The sequence below is a fragment of the Aotus nancymaae genome, unplaced genomic scaffold (genome assembly GCF_030222135.1).
Source record: "Aotus nancymaae isolate 86718 unplaced genomic scaffold, 86718_ANA_hifiasm-v0.15.2.pri h1tg000031l, whole genome shotgun sequence".
Classification (NCBI taxonomy): Eukaryota; Metazoa; Chordata; class Mammalia; order Primates; family Aotidae; genus Aotus; species Aotus nancymaae.
In genome coordinates, this window is record NW_026988444.1 from 1,027,859 (window position 1) to 1,044,833 (window position 16,975).

Consider the following 16,975-nt stretch of genomic DNA (forward strand, 5'->3'; position numbering starts at 1 on the left):
GAGACGGGGTGAGAGCACTCCAGCCACTGTCAACTCAGTGCAGAAAGCCAAGCCCAAAAAGATGCTGTTCTCACCTCCCTCTGCTCTAGACTGAGTGTTCCGTGTGGTGCTGCTTACCTCCGGGGACACCCTCACGTCCTGGGGAAGCACAGATTCCAGTGAGACTGGGACTGTTTTCCCTTCTCACTGAGATGCTGTCACAGCTGCCCAGCGACCTGGCTCCACCTTAGGGTCGGGCAGCTGCAGCCAGGCTGTCTAGTTCCTCAGCCTGGGGGTGCCGGCCGTTGGGAGGGGCTCCAGGTCCAGTGTGAGCGCTTGCCTCTGCCTGAGGAGCTCACCGAGCACCTGTTCACAGGTGTGCCTGGGCCAGATACGTGTCTGACAGGGACGTCAGGTTTGGGGAGACTGAAAACCCTTTTTGAGAATGAAGTTATCCTGATGTCATTGAACGTTGTGTAATCATAATTGGCAGCAGAGAAGGTTGCACGTCACTCACGGTGGCTCCGTGGCGTGGGCCATGGGCCTAGCTGCACGCCAGGTGCGGGGGGGACACAGGTGGGCAAAACAGACCTGCAGGAAAATATGTGGAAATGGGGACAAAATAGGCATTTAGAGATCTACATTCAACTTGAAACTGGATGTAGAGTTGGGTGGTATCCTCTAACATTTTGGTGGAAGAAAAGATCTCCCTTTGGGAGGCTGAGGCAGGAGGACCGCTTGAGCACAGGAGTTCGAGACCAGCCTGGGCAACATAATGAGGCCCCCATCTCATTTAGCCAGGTGTGGTGACACGGGTCCATGGTCCCAGCTACTCAGGAGGCTGAGGCGGGAGGATCTCTCACTAGGCAGTCGAGGCTGCAGTGAGCCTTGTCAGTGCCACCACATTCAGCCTAGGCAACAGAGTGAGACTTTGTCTCAAAAAAAAACAAAACAAAAACTCAGTTTCCTCACCTGTGAAATGGGGGTAAACAGAGACTTCCTTAATGAGTTAATGAGTGAAAAGCACTTAGAACCCTGCTTGGGACAGAGAGGAGCTCAGTCAGCAGGGATCCTCATCACCCCTGCCCCTCTCACCTCACCCCCAAGTGTTCTTAGTCTCGCTCTGCTCTCCTTCCCTAGCCCTTCACTTGCACTGAAATCCTCTTCGCTGCTTTGCTGGGTTTCTGCACTACAACAAAATCTAGTGACTGGGATGAGATCTAATGAAATGATGGGGTTGAATTTAAAATAACATGAGTGGTGGTAGTACCTGCTGAACACCAGCTTGTTGCCAGCCGTGCTGCTCTCCTGAGGCTTTCCTTCTGCGTTTAAAGTGGTTAAAGTGTAGAAAATGAACTTTAAAGTGTGATCTACCTGCCAGCCCAGGCTTCTCAAGGCCCAGTGGTCCCGTTGAGCTGCGCCTGCTCCCACCAGTAGTGCCCTGCAGGACCTTTTGAAAATGTCCCTGGCAAATACCCTCTTGCTTTCTTACAACCTGGCTGCTTGAGCACCTGACTGAATTTTATCTAAGTATTCGCCTGTGAGTTCATGGCAAATACTTAGGAGTATTTTAATTTTTGCTTTCTAAGTATAATACCAGAAAAATCGTGCAAACCAATTACCAGTATCTCGTGTTTGAAATTGTAAAATGGTGAAAAGCAATATTCATTACACTCTGTATCTGGGTGGGGAGTGTAAACCGACTTTAGGATTCGAAGGGACCTTGCTGTTGAGAGAAGGAATCACAGCTCCTTTTAGAGGCAATGAAAGTGGGGCCTGGAGTCCTTTGCTGGAGGTCACAAAGCCAGAGTTTAGGAGAGCAGAGCGAGAAGCCTCAGTGCCCTCCTAGGGAACCTTTTGTGACTTGAATATTCTGATTTGACCACCCAGAAGCTTCCCTTGTGAACGTGCCTCTGCAGAAACACGTTAGAGGAAGCAAAGGAGAGGATGGAGGTGAAATCCACCCTGCACATGCTCGCGTGACGTGCACGGGGAGGGTCACCTGACGAGGCATCATGATGTTTCCATGAGAGCTGGGCGGTAACGCTCCCCAAGTTCCTCCTCCCAGACAGGTAGGCAGCGGCCTAGGGACACTGGCATTGCAGGACCCCAGGGACAGGCTCCACTCCTCCCTTCTTGCTATGGAGGTGACACAGTCCAGTGATTGAGGAATGGGATCTGGGGCTGGCATTCCCTGGCAAGACAGTGAAGCCTCCCTGAAGTTGAATCCCAAGATTCATCAAGCAGGGAGGGCTTCCACGTGCCCTTGTATCTGGGGCAGCCGTTGGAGGGCAGGGCTGGAGCTGGGGCCCTGAAGGAGACTCAGCATTGGAGGGCGCATGTGGGGCTCAGGACCACAGGGTCAGGATGGTGTCTCGGCGAGGTCCTTCTGTGTGTGATACGAGGTCCTTCTGCATGTGATATATGTCGGGGAAGGAGGGACGGAGGTGGGGGTGGGCGCCGGCAGGTGGGAAACTTGTGCAGAAACCTAGCAGAGAAGCTCAGACGATTTCAGTGAATGTGAGGGAGTAGGGAAGAAGAGAGGAGGGAGATAAACAACACGTGGGGGTGAGGTGGGAGGGGCGGGGGTGATGAGGATCCCTGCTCTCTGAGCTCCTCTCTGTCCCAAGCAGGGTTCTAAGTGCTTTTCACACTAAACTCATTAAAGAAGGCTGTTAACCCCCATTTCACAGGTGAGGACATTGAGGCTCTGAGCAGTTGAGTTACTTGCCGGAGGTCACCCAGCTAGTGAGGGCTTGGCAGGGATTTGAACCTGGTGGGCTGATGCCTGGGCTCCTGCACAGAACGGGTATGAAGGAGAAGATTTTTCTCCAAATAAAGAGTCATAGATGTCCTCTTCAAATATTTGTTTTCCCCTCCCCTCCCGTTTTCTTTTTTGTCACCCAGACTAGAGTGCAGCGGCATGATCTCAGCTCACTGTAACCTCTGCCTCCCAGGTTCCAGCATTTCTCCTGTCTCGGTCTCCCAAGTAGCTGGGATTACAGGCACCCGGAACCACTCCCAGCTTTTTTTATATTTTTAGTAGAGATGGGTTTTACCACGTTGATCAGGCTGGTCTCGAACTCCTGATCTCAGGTCATTTACTGCCTCAGCCTCCCAAAGTGCTGGGATTACAGGTGTTAGCCACTGCGCCCAGCCTCAAACGTTATTTTTCTTAAAAGGGTCAAATTCAGTTCATGTCACCAAACTACAGCAGGTTCCCAGCATCTCTTTTTAAAAAGATTTTTTTAAAGGGAAATAATATTACCATCACTGTTGCAGATTGTTCTCTGGTAAGCAGGCTTAGTCACTGTTAAATAGGACTTTTATAAAAGCAGGTTAAAATAACCTTAGCAGAAATTTCGAGTAAGACCGTGCCGGCTACTGTTCAGGGTTCTTTGTGTCAACTTACTACTCCTTGCCTGTTAGGACAACACCCCCTTTGCATGCGGGGACACTGAGGTGGAGCGAGGCCACATAGCTGTGTGTGGCAGAGCCAGGATTCAGGCAGAGCTAGGCCGGTATCGGGGTCTGGGTCAACCGTCTGCAGCGGCGTCACACACGTGGGGGCGTCCACCTTGTGTCAGGGGTTTCCCAGCTTGTTTCACAATCACAGTAGCTCTGCTAGAAAAGCGATTTCTGTTGGCCTATGAGGACTCTCGATTCAGGGACTGTAAGTCTTCTGGACCCTCGTGCAGCTGCTGGGGCTCACCCGGTCTGGACCAAGTGTCCTGACTGGCCTGGCTGTGTCCCCTGCTGACTGACCTCAGCCTGACCATTTCCAATGGACCCTACCCTCTTGTTTCAGTGATGAGGGGACAGCAGAATGAGAGTTAATCTGCTTCATTTTAACATTCAAAGGTCATCTTCATTGTTTTGTTATCAAGTGAGCTGAACAGCAGATTTGTTTGCTTTAGCAAATGTGGCTGCCTGCGACGTCAGTGTAGGTGTTGAGTGTGAGCACATGAGTGCGGTAGGAGCTCCGGGAACGGGCCAGCGCCCCGGGCAGCCCTCTGTGGCCTCTGAGGGTAGTGGCCCCTCTGGAGGGCCTTGGACACTTCCAGGCTGGGATGGGGACTCTGATTTTTTGTTTCGTGGGCACTGATGTGGTTCAGACCCTGGATTCGAGGAGGGAAGGTTCCCTTCGCAGGGGACGGAGTCAGAGGTGGCTTTGGGCAGCAGAGGAGCTGCAGGCAGCATCTGGGCTCCAGCAGCGTTGTCCTCTGGGTCCAGCTATTTGGAGTTTAGACAGGGTTTCTAGAAGGCATCTGCACAGAGGAGCGGAAGACGGGAGCTAGGAAGCAATGCGTGCCTTCCCCTGTCCAAAACGAGTTCCAGATGCCCTTGAAGGTTCTCTAGCGTGGACTCAGAGCCCAGGATCTGGAGGGGGGCGTCTGTTGTTGGAGAAGGCAGAGGAGCCAGGGTGGAATCCTTCCCACTGCCGAGCAGGAGCAGGGCTGGCCTGGTGGGCCAGGCCGGGCACTGCAGCCACCTTGTACCACCCCCTCCTGAGAGTGTCAGGGGCCGGGACGTCCAGGGCGGCACCGGGCCCCTCATGCCCGCACACTCTCTGGTTGTCGCCTCTGTTCCGGCAGGGTCCCGGTGGTCTCTCTCTAACCCCGCGTGGTCTCTAACGCCTCCTCGTCAGCCGCTGCTCTGCTGTCTCCACCTGTGCGGAGCTCCCATCCAGTAGTTTCTGTCTAACCCTTGTGTAGTAGTGAAATGTTCCTCCCCTAATTGTGACCTGTGACCCTGGAAACACCATTCTCATGATGTTCTATGTCTCCCTTTCAAGAACTGGGTTTCTCTTGAGGAGAATACAGGTTCTCGGCCCTGTAATTTACCAAGAGGTTGCAGATCAGGCACCTGTTAAGCATGAAAAATTTGTTTCACTTTTGTGAACCCAACAAGAGAATGACAATTGCGATGTTCTCTGTTTCCCAGTGAGTGAGAATTCCTGAATTTACATAGAAAGCCCACATGAAAAGTCCACACTTCTCGGCCACCAGTGTCTGGCATCGCAAAGGAGGCTGTGCTTTCTAAGTAGAAAGGCACACGGGTTCTTAAAGATGAACGTTTAAATCTGAGCTCAGCTCTGTTAAAATTCAGTGGTTGCTGGAGACATCCTAAATACTCAGTTGTCTCCAGGGCGACAGCCTAGGGTGTATTTTTCCACAAGCGAAGCCCACGTCTGTTTGCCCCTCACTCTCTCTTGTTCTTGTGTAACCAGATCTTTTGTGTATATGGCAGGTGGCAGGTTCAAGAAAGAGATTGTTGTTGACGGACAGAGCTATCTGCTGCTGATTAGAGACGAAGGGGGCCCCCCGGAGGCGCAGGTGAGTCTACGTGCACGCCCCAAGCCTGCCTTTTTCCCCTTTGTTTTCTGAGGTTGGATTCAACACCTGCTTTCCAAAAAAGTGGAAACCCGTAAAAATGTTTCCTATCACTGCGTTTTTTTCTCATCTCTCAGAAGCTAATGCTCCCTGTTCTTTTTGGTTTTTTTCAGGCTAAATCCTGCAGAGAAGTTGGGTCTATATGGTGGCTTTTCACTCTCTGTGTTTTTAAAAAGGCAGAAAACGCACGCTCTGCCCTGGTTGGGGAACCCGGTTGAAATGACATCTGGGAATTTGTGTAGTTCAGTTTGCTTGGTTTTGGTCTTTTCCTTCGAGTGGTTTGATCTCTAGAGCAACGAGATTTAGAGGGTTAGCTGGGTGGAATTTGGAGTCCGGTCTTCTTTCTGTCTCTGGTAACTGCAGGCGTTGGCCCCTGCGTGCCTCCTTGGCCTTGCCCCAAGCAAGACAGCCTCCACTGAAAACTGGTTATGAAGCGTATTATGATTTCTTGGGAAGCTCCTGGAAAGATGGGCATTCTAGAAATAACAAAACCTGAGTGTGGACGATCTCTTTCTTTGGCTTATTTAACCCACTTTGTTGTTTTACTTGCGGCATAATTTACTAGTTAAGCACTTTAAAGGAGCCAAGAGCTGGTAATGGCCAGTGACTGTTCATGCAAATTGAATGTCAAACGTTTTCTTGGCACTATTTCCTGGACTTTTTGTGAACGTGCAGCATAGGATTGTAAGATGGTGGAAGTGAAAGATACTGAATACAGGACTTCTGGGTCGAGTGCTCCACACATTGGAGGGCCGTGTGGTTATACAGAAGATATCACAGATTTGCCGTGTTCCCTTGACTCTGAAACACCAGTGACTGTAAGGTGTACCAATATTCAAAAGAAGAATGCTGCCGATTAAACTGTGACACATCGGCAATATTTAGGTGCGTTCTGATTTCAGAGATGCTAAAGTGTGAAGAATTCTGTTTCTTAGCATTGATGATACCATATACTTGATCGTAAGAAGGAAAGACCTTAAAGACATGTTAGAAATGAAAACTTAGTTACAGAGCAGGTTGAGCCCATGTTCAGTGACCATCTGTTAGTTTATACTAAGGCAGGGCAAGTTAGAGATGGGACCGATAGGTCCTAGGTTTGCGAAGCTGATAAAAGTCAGCTCTTTCTTAGTCGGCTGAGCGTATAGGACAGTGTTTTGCTGAACCACGGACCTCCTGGATGCAGGGTCCTTCCTGTGGCGGTGATGGGAGGAAGAAGTAGGAATCACCTGGGTTTATTTTCTGTCTTCCCCAGCACATAAATGTTTTGAGTGACGGGAAGCAGCTTTTTCCTCTACATTTACAGAGCAGATTAGCAATACATGAAGCACAAAATTGAATATGAAGCACAAAATCTACAAAAAATACATATATGTAGAAAAATCTACAGAAAAGGCCGAGCACAGCGACTCACGCCTGTAATCCAAGCACTTTGGGAGGCTGAGGTGGGAGGATCACCTGAGGTCAGGAGTTCAAGACCAGCCCAGCCAACAGAGTGAAACCCCATTTCTACTAAAAATACAAAAATTAGCTGGGTTTGGCGGCGTGTGCCTCTAGTTCCAGCTACATGGGAGGCTGAGGCAGGAGAATCACTTGAACCCAGAAGGAGGTGGTTACAGTGAGCTGAGATCTCACCACTGCACTCCAGCCTGGGCGACAGAACGAAACTTTGTCTCAAAAAACAAAAACCCCAAAACAGTTTCAGTTTTCTGATGGTGACCATGTTAGAGTAGGAGGCTGTGTATTGGGTGCCTCACACAAGGAGCTGGGGAAACCAGAATGCACGCTTAGAGGACTAGAGCCACGGTTCACGTTTCCTCTGGGTGGAGGTTTGGATGGGCTTCAGCTCCCGTCTTGGGAACTGAAGTCTGTTCCGGGTCAGCCAGCACTCTTCATGGGTGCGGGGGCAGTCTGCCCCTCCCACTTTCTTGGAAGAGACAGGAAGAGGGTTCCTCAAGGCAGATAAGAAGAAAAGGAGGCCGGGCGCGATGGCTCAAGCCTGTAATCCCAGCACTTTGGGAGGCTGAGGCGGGTGGATCATGAGGTCAAGAGATCGAGACCATCATGGTCAACATGGTGAAACCCTGTCTCTAGTAAAAATACAAAAAAAAAAAACTAGCTGGGCGTGGTGACACGTGCCTGTAGTCCCAGGTACTTGGGAGGCTGAGGCAGGAGGATTGCTTGAACCCAGGAGGCGGAGGTTGCAGTGAGCCGAGATTGTGCCACTGCACTCCAGCCTGGCGCCTGGCAACAGGGTGAGACTCCGTCAAAAAAAAAAAAGAAAAAGAAAAGGAGAAGCCTCCATCACTCTTGGTCCTGGCATGCTGTGTGGGAGCTGCCATCTTTCCAGGTCTCCCAGCCTTCTTTGTTTTCAAGTCCTCATTCTCATTTAATTTTGTACTTACCATTAGAACTTTGGGTTAAGTTTTATCATGTAAATGTTTTACTTATAACTGAATGCACTTTTCACTTTTCCCTAAAAATAAGTAGTCATTTCCTTGCATCGGTGCTGCAGGAGGTCAGCCAAGGCTGAGCCTGTGTTCAATCTTTACCCTTCACAGAGGAGGCCGGCCCTGCGGAGGCGTGGGAAGGACTGTGGGGTGGGTGGGGGGTTCTGAGCAGGCTGTGGGAGCCTGGAGGGAGACCCACCTCTCGGCCTGAGGGGTCCAGCAGGGCTTCCTGGAGGGTCTGAAGAGGAGGCGGAGAGGACAGTGGAAAGCCTCGGGGTTTGAGAGGCTCTGGAGAGAGATGGGGCTGGCCTTCTGTCTGCACTCAGCGCAGCGGGTGGGCGGGCCGGGAGCATGAGGGCGGCGGGGAGACTGTGTGGCTGTGTCCGCTGAAGACAGAGTGGCTTGGTGGGAACAGGATGAAGGGCCCGTTTCTGAGGAGAACGCCAGGCATGGCGTGCTCAGGAGGAGGACTTTGGTACTGTGACCGTGTGTAAGAACAACAGTTAAAAGTCAAGCACCCAGCAGGCAACCAAGGGGATTCCTGCAGCCCCCTGCTGCCTGCCACCTCGGGAGCCACTCGGAAGCCCATCCAGACATCTCTGTTCTTAATGAAGCCTTGTCACTCAGCTCCTGCGCTCCTCCCCTTCTTCTCTCCCTAGTTTGCCATGTGGGTGGACGCTGTGATATTTGTCTTCAGCTTGGAGGATGAAATAAGTTTCCAGACGGTTTACCACTACTACAGTCGAATGGCCAACTATCGGAACACAAGCGAGATTCCTCTGGTTCTGGTGGGAACCCAGGGTGAGTGATGTTCGTATGCAGGTGTGTTTTTAAAGGATTCTAATGGTTTCAGTATGGGGAAGTTTAAACATGCTTTAAGGAAGGAGTAATTGCCTACTGAACGCTCACTTTTTTGTGAAAAAGTAATGAAACTGAAATTAACTATCACATTTCCTGATTTGCTTCTATGGTGAAACCACTCATTTAACCTGAAACCAACATACACACATATCCCAGGTGCTTTAGGAAAAATAAAATCTATTTTCCAGAAAAAAGAAAAAATACATATCTGTATGGTTTTCTGTTATATATGTATTTTTTGTATATGTTTTGTATATGTTTATGTAGTCAAATATATATATTTTCTGTTACATTTTCTCTGTTCTATAAAATGATTTATAAATAATCTATTGAAGCTTATCTTTCAGGGCACCTTGAAATAATACTGATTTCCAGCATACAGCAGTTGTTTTATTAAGTTCTGTTTGTCACTGTCTTATGACCTGTATCTTACTTTTAATCTAGCAGGCCGCTCGGAGAGGGGCATACTGGGCACATCCCCTTGTTTTCTGCCGGGTCACTTCAGATTTAATAGACCACGTCACACATGGACTGAGGCACAACGTCCTCGCTCCTGATCACAGACCTGTGGTTGTGCTGGGGTCTGCCACCAGGGTCTAAGATGTCACATAGGATGTTTTTAAAAGTCAGAAGGAGGTTAACTTTAAAACTGCTTTGGCAGAAATATGGGTAACTTACAAATAATCCTATGCGGAAAATTGTGTATCCCTTCATTTTTGTCGTGGCTGTTGATAGGCTGTTCTGCGAATTCCTGTAGAATTAGCCTATCTGATGTGCCCGTCCCTGCGCTGATGGGGAGGCGTTTCCTTTAGGATGTCAGCTGTAGGTACTGCGCTAGGTATGCTGGAAGTAGGGGGTTGCCAGGCAGGTGATTGGCTGCTTTATCAGGAATCTACAAAAGTCCAAATCACATCGGGGGCACGTGTGCTGAGAGAAATAGTGGTGCCATAAACTAAACGCATTTTCCAGCCAAACGTGGTGGCTCACCCTGTAATCCCAGCACTTTGGGAGGTCCAGGCGGGTGGATCATTTGAAGTCAGGTTGGAGACCAGCCTGGCCAACATGGTGAAACCCATCTCTACTAAAAATACAAAAATTAGCCAGGCATGGTGGTGCACGCCTGTAATCCTGGCTACTCAGAAGGCTGAGGTAGGAGAATCACATGAACTCAAGAGGCAGAGATTGCAGTAAACTGAGATCACGCCACTGCACTCCAGCCTGGGTGACAAGAACAAGCCTCTGTCTCAAAAAAAAAAAAAAAAAAAAAAACCGGTGTGCTGGTGGGTTTGTGCCTGTAATCCCAGGTTCTCTGGAGGCTGAGGCAGGAGAATCTTTTGAACCTGGGAGGCGGAGGTTGCAGTGACCCAAGATCGCGCCACTGTACTCCAGCCTGGGAGACAGAGGGAGACTCCGTCTCAAAAAAAATAAATAAATAACTAAAAGCATTTTCTCAGCATGCTAGGTGGCAGGTGTTAGAGTTGGGCTTCCTGGAGAGCACCTCCTCACCCTTTTTTTAAGCATAAGCGGAGTGTGGAGTGGCCACTGGTCGCTCTCCCTCCTGAAACCGTCAGAGCCGGAGGTAGGTTTATTCTAACACGGAACGGAGGAGGGATTCTTTATGCCTAACGCGCCCTCTAGTGTTCACTGGGAGACAAGGCCGCACCACCAGAAAGTTTTTGGTTCTCATGGGAATGCAGAATTGCCGTATTTGGGGTGGTCTCTCGAAAATTCCTAATCGTGGTTTAAAGTGGGTGCTCACCCAAAGTAGATTCTGCTGAAAGCTGCCTCGAAGTCGAATAGAGAAGTTCCAAATAAGCTCCCCTTCCCGCAGGCCTGACTGGCATTTCTGAGCAGAGTTTTTCGGGGCTGTGTGTGTGTGTAGGCACCGCTCACAGGCTGCTCAAGCTCAGGAGGTTTGATTTTAGGACTCAGGAGGGGCTTTTGCTTAGACTTTCCAGTTCACAGTCTGGAAAGATTCTCCGCGATCAGTCTGTTCTCTGAGTACCAATGGTGTTCTGTCAGTAGGTGGGGAGTGTCTGAGACCCTGGGAGCCGGAACCACACACTTCTGAGTGTGACCAGCTGTAGGCTGGGTGACCTTGACCCCTGGGACTCTGGTGGGGTTAAACACGGATTCCTGGAAGACACTCAGTGCATACATGGGTTTATAATAGGCGTCTAATGTTGGCTGCTTTTGTTCCTCATATTTTAATGTGTGATCGGTGTTCCAGAGGCCCTGCCTGAGTCTGCCCACCCCGTCCAGAGGCCCTGCTCTGTCTCTGCCCTGGAGGCAGTGTATTTCTCTGAGTCTCCTGCCTGAGCTGAGTGACACATTGAACTTCCTACTGGGCTGGCTACTTAAGACTCCTGAGAAACCCTCCTGAAGTTGAAGTCCTTGAGTAAAAGTACCCCCTTTTATTCCATGAATTTCACAAACATACATTGATCGGATGTGGAAAGACGGGCTTGAAGTCCACAGGGGAGTGTCTGTATGCATGAAGGTGGCCTCCAGGGAGAGCAGGTCAGCCGGCCCCGCCACCTCCCTGCGTGCAGGATTCTTCACATGTCAGCTCCAAGCCACACCCCAGGTGAACCAGAACGGAAACTTCCAATCAGGGCTGCACTCCTCACCTGCGAGATGCTGTTAGTCTTTACTTAGACTTCAAGGAGCACCCCAGAAGCCCGATGGCAGGAAGCTGGCATGCTGACATGCACGTGGGCTCTAAGAGTCCCTATTCCGACCACACTTGCTTCCTGCGTGCAGACTTGCTCTCCGTGAAGCCTGCTTTTGCACGGACTTGGTTTCCTGGGATGCCAGAGACAAAAGAGGGACCAGGTTGTCCAAGAGGGGGCCTGACATTTCTCTTCCTGCCTGTTTAAGATAGGCAGTTTTAGAGGTCAGAGCATGTGGGATGGGAAAGAACTGAAGAGGAATTAGGTTCATTGCCAAGGCTGCCTGGCCTGGGGTGAGGCCCCCGCCCGCTGAAAGGAGGAGCAGCTGTGCCAGCAGGAGCGTACTCTGGGCACTCGTCAAGGACTGCACAAATGTTCATAATCGGACAAGATGGGACTGAAGGAAGTCATCACTTAATGTTTGTTAAACAGGTTCTGTATTAAAGATGTTCAAATTAAATTGAGGAGAAGCAGGATCTGTAAAAAGCTACAGAGTTAAAAGTAGAATGAAAAACGGACAAGTCTAAAACTGAAATGCAGACTGCGAGTGCAGAAGCCCACAGAGATGTCCATGGTGCACCTGTGAAGCCGAAATTTGACAAACAGAGTGACCGTGCCACTGAGGATGGAGGCCGCGGGTCAGGGTCACATGGAAGTCAGGTGGATGCTCCATGGGCTGTGTTTTCAAAATTGTCCTAGAGCATTGAAACATCATGGATTTCCTTTTTTTACAATTAAAAATAAATGTTTATACTTTAAAAAAAATACTTTTTTCCTTAAATGTTGTGAAATGCAAGTCAAATTTACTAATTATCCAGAGAAGAAGGCAGGACGAGGTGCCCTTTGACCGTATCCCTGGAACGGGGTGTAGCCTGTGGAAGCTGGACTGGTCACTGTCAGGAAAGAGCCCTAACTGCAGAGTTCAGTTGACTTCCGGTAACAAAGAAATGTCAGCCCAAACCTATGTCATAGGGCTAAGAAAATAACATGAGAAAAGAAAAAAATTAACCAAATTCCTCAAGGTGTCTCTCTTTAAATATACTTCAAAAACTGGAGTTGCCATGTGCCCTTCCTCCTCAAAAATAAAATGGTAAAGGTAGTTGCTCTGTCATATTACTTTACTGCTGTTTCTTTGGTAGAGGAATCCTGTCGGTGGGTTTTTGTTTAAACAGTTGTTTATTGTTTTCTTTGGCATAAGAGCCTGCAAGCCCTATGAAAAAGATTCAGGTTAGAAAACTGTCTCTGAAGGCCGGGGACGGTGGTTCATGCTTGTAATCCCAGCACTTTGGGAGGCCCAGGAGGGTGGATCATTTGAGGCCAGGAGTTCGAGACCAGCCTGACCAATGTGGTAAAATACAAAAATTAGCTGGGCATGGTGGGAACCTGTAATCCCAGCTACTTGGGAGACTGAGGCAGGAGAATTAATTGAACCCATGAGGTGGAGGTTGCAGTGAGTCAGATCGTGCCACTGCACTCCAGCCTGGGCAACAGAGCAAGACTCTGTCTCAAAAACAAAAGCAAAACAAAACAGAAAAAACAAGAAAAGAAAACCGTCTCTGAAAAATCCTCTCTTCCCTAAGCCTCGTGGCTGTTCACATTCTAGCTCTTCATTTCTCTGTTCCATGTGCCACTGTAACTCAAAAGTAATGGAATGAATGGGGCCGGGCTGGGGGCGGGGAGTCCTGGCCAGCTGAGCTAAATAAAAAAAAAGGAGGGCTCTGTTTCTTTTTTAGGAAACTGGTGCCGGTGGCATCTCTGTGCAGCTGCTCGAACGCCCCCTGTGCACACATGACTTGGATTGGGGGAATCCAGGTCACCTGTGACCCTGAGGAGGTCTATTAAAACCTCAGGGGACTTGCTGCACTGCTGTGTCCTTTGCTACGGGTTCGCCTCTCTCCGCACCCCTCCCTCCCACCCCTCTGTGCCTCACCCCTGCATCTCCCTGATGTATACCAGGTGCCCTGCCGCCCTCCGCCTCAGGCGCTCTGCCCCAGGAAGTGACTGCTACACCCCACCTGCTATAGATGAGGGTTTCCTGACCACTTGCTGGAAAACCCAGGGTCACCCAAGCCTCCTGACCTCTTCCCTGCATCACTTAGCAGTGTGGCCATCTCACATTCAGAACCATTCATCACATGCATCTTCATTTTCTGCCTTCCTCTCTGGCCAACTAGAATGTCTGTTTGATGAGAGTGCAGATTTTGTCTGTTTTCTTCACTGGGGTATCCCCGTGCACAGAACAGGACCAGACCCCGAGTGGGAGCCCAGTGAGCATTGATTAAATGGGTTAGTTTAAAAAATGGACAAGTGACCACACCTGGAAAAATAATGCCAGTGCAGGGAATATGCTTAGCCACCTGGTGGTGCACAGAAGGGGACCTGTGCATAGTGACTTTGTGTGGGCGTTTCTTCTTCTTTCTAAAGCACGTGTCCTCTATATCCATATTTAGGTCTTATTCCTTCTTTCTGAGCATTTTAAAATTTCAGTTTCAAAAGCTCTCCTATAAAACAAATTTCTACTCGAGAAATTTAAGTTGTAATAAATAACTTTCTCTGATGTTTGAGTCTGTTATTTGGGAGGCAAACTATGCTCTGCAAACTTGAGATTCATAGAATAATTACATTTGCTGAGTAAGGTGCCGGTTTTCTGTGACGTGGGGAGCGTATGTTGTGGGAAGTAGTTACAGCCGTCATTGTCACCATGCCGTTACTTGTTGCTCTTCCGTTCCAGATGCCATAAGTTCCACTAACCCGAGGGTCATCGATGATGCCAGGGCGAGGAAGCTCTCCAATGACTTGAAGCGGTGCACGTACTACGAGACGTGTGCTACGTACGGGCTGAACGTGGAGAGGGTCTTCCAGGACGGTAAATGCGCGTTGCTGGGAATACCATATAGCAGGCACTTCGAGAAGTCGGTCCTGCCTGCCCTTGTGCATGTGGGTGGCGGGAGGATGGCACTGATGGGTGGGCAGTCGTTTTGAGAGCGCTGCATTCCAGAGGTGATCCTCAGGTATGTTTCACAGAAAATGCTGCGTTCAGAAGACACAAGATATGGCTTGAGAACAGCCTGGCATAGGGTCTGCGTGTCACCTAGGTGACCCTTTTTTGTACAGGAGAGAACACTTCTTTTGCTCTGTAAAACTTGTCTGTGAGCCATTTCTTCATTGTAATTGCCCATTCTTAATCCAATCCAGTCCTTTAAAACACTTACACTTTAAATAATTGATAGGAGGCTTTGAGGAGAGAAGAAACTGAAAGGAGAGAGAGTGTCAAGTGTGGACTCCACCACCAAAAAAATAAGATGGCATGATGGCACTCACAGCAGAGAGTGAGGACCAGCCTTTGGGAATTGTTTTTAGGTTATTTTATTCATTGGTGATCACCTACCTTCAGGAACGGCCATAAATCAGAGAAAATTCTCCTGGCAGAGCGTGAGTTTCTGTAAGGGGTGACATAGATGTGGGTGATTGTAGTGCCAGATGCCGGCTCTGAGAGCAGGACCTGGGGAGATGCGTGCAGTGAGCCGAGAGGTAGTGTCACCTTGGGTTAGGAGGGACCGGGGTCCACAAGGACTGAGATTTCTAAATCCAGTCTTTTCTCGTTGGAAGCTTGGGAGAAGCGTGGTTCCAGCAGAGGGTCCCGTTGCTGGTGGGAATCACTTGTAGGGGCCTTTCCCCGTCTGGTTTAAATCCATGGGGGCAGAGCACCTGTCCCCTCTCTGGTGCCTCGGGCATTGTCGGGAGCAGAGCAGGGCAGCCGCGCCGGGCTCTCCGGAGAGTGCCGAGCCGCTCAGAGGTGATGAAGGATGCGCTGTGCTCCGACCCTAAAGACAAGCTGTGAAAGCAGTGACTGCAGGACTGTCCCTGGGACTTCCTCCAAATGGGCAACCTGTGGTTTCCTTTTAAATGTTTGAATTAGTCTTCAGATGAAATTGTAGGGATTCTATACGTTCACTGTTCAACTAACTTTCAAAGATGATATCAGCTCTCACACTTTGCATTTTCTTTCCTGAAGCAGTTGGGTTCCTTCCTAAGCCTGCCGTCTCTTCCTGCGCGTCTCTGCCTCTCAGATACCTACCTGTTTTTCAGCACATCGGTCCTAGTCGGTCCTTCACGGCTTACGTTTCTTCTCACCTTTTCCAGTGCCGGTGCTGACGGAGTGCAGGGTTCCCCTGAGAAGCAGCACACAGTCGCTGGGGTCCCACACGCAGCCCCTTCTTCCTCTACTCACATTTATCCCCGGCCTCCTCGCGCCACTTCTGTCAGGAGAACATCCGTGGGGAGTAAGCCTCATCTCAAGCCGTGCGGGTGAACATTAGTGAAACATTAGTGAGACTTGGAGGAACTGTGCAGGGAGCCCCTCGGAGCTCTTGTGAGAGGTGCACCCTAGCGGAGCAAGGTCAGTGTCGGCCGCTGCGCAGCCGAGGCCCCTGTGAATGTGGAAGTAAAGCATTGTAGACGAAGGGTCCCCTGACTAGGGCCCCCGGGCCCATGCATGAGGCCAGCTGCCTGTTTTCATAAACAGACTTTTCTTCTTCTTCTCCTTCTCCTCCTCCTCCTCCTTCCTTTCTTCTTCCTTCACCTCCTCCTCCTCCTCCTCTTCCTCCTCCTCCTCCTCCTCCTCCTCTTCCTCCTTCTCCTCCTTCTCCTCCTCCCCCCCTCCTCCTCCCCACCCTCCCCCTTCTTTTTTTGAGATAGTCTCGCTCTGTTGCCCAGCCTGTAGTGCAATGGCATGATCGAAGCTCACTGCAACCTCTGCCTCCCAGATTCAGGCAATTCTTGTGCCTCAGCCTCCCCAGTAGCTGGGATTTCAGGCACACACCACCATACCTGGCTAATTTTTTGTATTTTAATAGAGATGAGATTTTCACCATGTCGCCCAAGTTGGTCTCAAACTCCTGAGCTCAGGCCATCTGCCCCCTGTGGCCTCCCAAAGTGCTAGGATTATAGGCATGAGCCACCGGGCCCAGCTGTAAATATGTGACGTAGAGCCACGCTTTGTGTGGATGGACTGCAGCAGGTTTGGGCCACTCTCCAGCTGTTACAGCAGAGGTGAGGGTCTTTGCAGCCTGCGAAGCCTGGAATATCTACTCTCTGGCTCCGTTCAAAGACCTTGCTGGTCCTGATGCTGGATTGGAGCTCAGTTGTCTGGATAAGTTTAGTCTCCACCAGAGTCTCGCTCTGTCACCCAGGCTGGAGTGCAGTGGTGGAATCTCCGCTCATTGCAACCTCCACCTTCCAGGTTCAAGTGATTCCCCTGCCTCAGCCTCCCAAGTAGCTGGGACTGCAGGTGCACACCGCAACACCTGGCTAATTTTTTGTATTTGTTGTAGAGACAGGGTTTCACCGTGTTGGCCAGAATGGTCTCCATCTCCTGACCTCGTGATCCGCCCACCTCGGCCTCCCAAAGTGCTGGGATGACAGGCGTGAGCCACCGCGCCCAGCCCACTCCTTTACTTTTATACTTAACATGTTAACATACACGAGTTTTCCATAAATTGATGAATGCTTCTTATGAAAATGTTATAAATTAATACTGGAGGATGTCAGGATGACATCAGGTGCCTTCCTGCCAAACAGCCTGTCTTTGTCCATTCTGGCTGCTATCACAAGACCCAGTGGC

The 16,975-nt window shown here is 50.0% G+C and overlaps 1 protein-coding gene across 9 annotated transcripts in view; it reads left to right on the forward strand.

Moving 5' to 3' along the window:
• The window catches only part of AGAP1 (ArfGAP with GTPase domain, ankyrin repeat and PH domain 1), a 631,299-nt gene that overhangs the window by 238,833 nt on the left and 375,491 nt on the right, over positions 1 to 16,975 (forward strand). For all 9 annotated transcript variants that reach the window (XM_064383385.1, XM_064383377.1, XM_064383379.1 and 6 more), the window contains 3 exons: positions 5,230 to 5,315; positions 8,479 to 8,620; positions 14,084 to 14,218. In XM_064383385.1, coding sequence (XP_064239455.1) covers positions 5,230 to 5,315; positions 8,479 to 8,620; positions 14,084 to 14,218 — 363 coding nt within the window. The remainder of the gene's footprint in view (positions 1 to 5,229; positions 5,316 to 8,478; positions 8,621 to 14,083; positions 14,219 to 16,975) is intronic.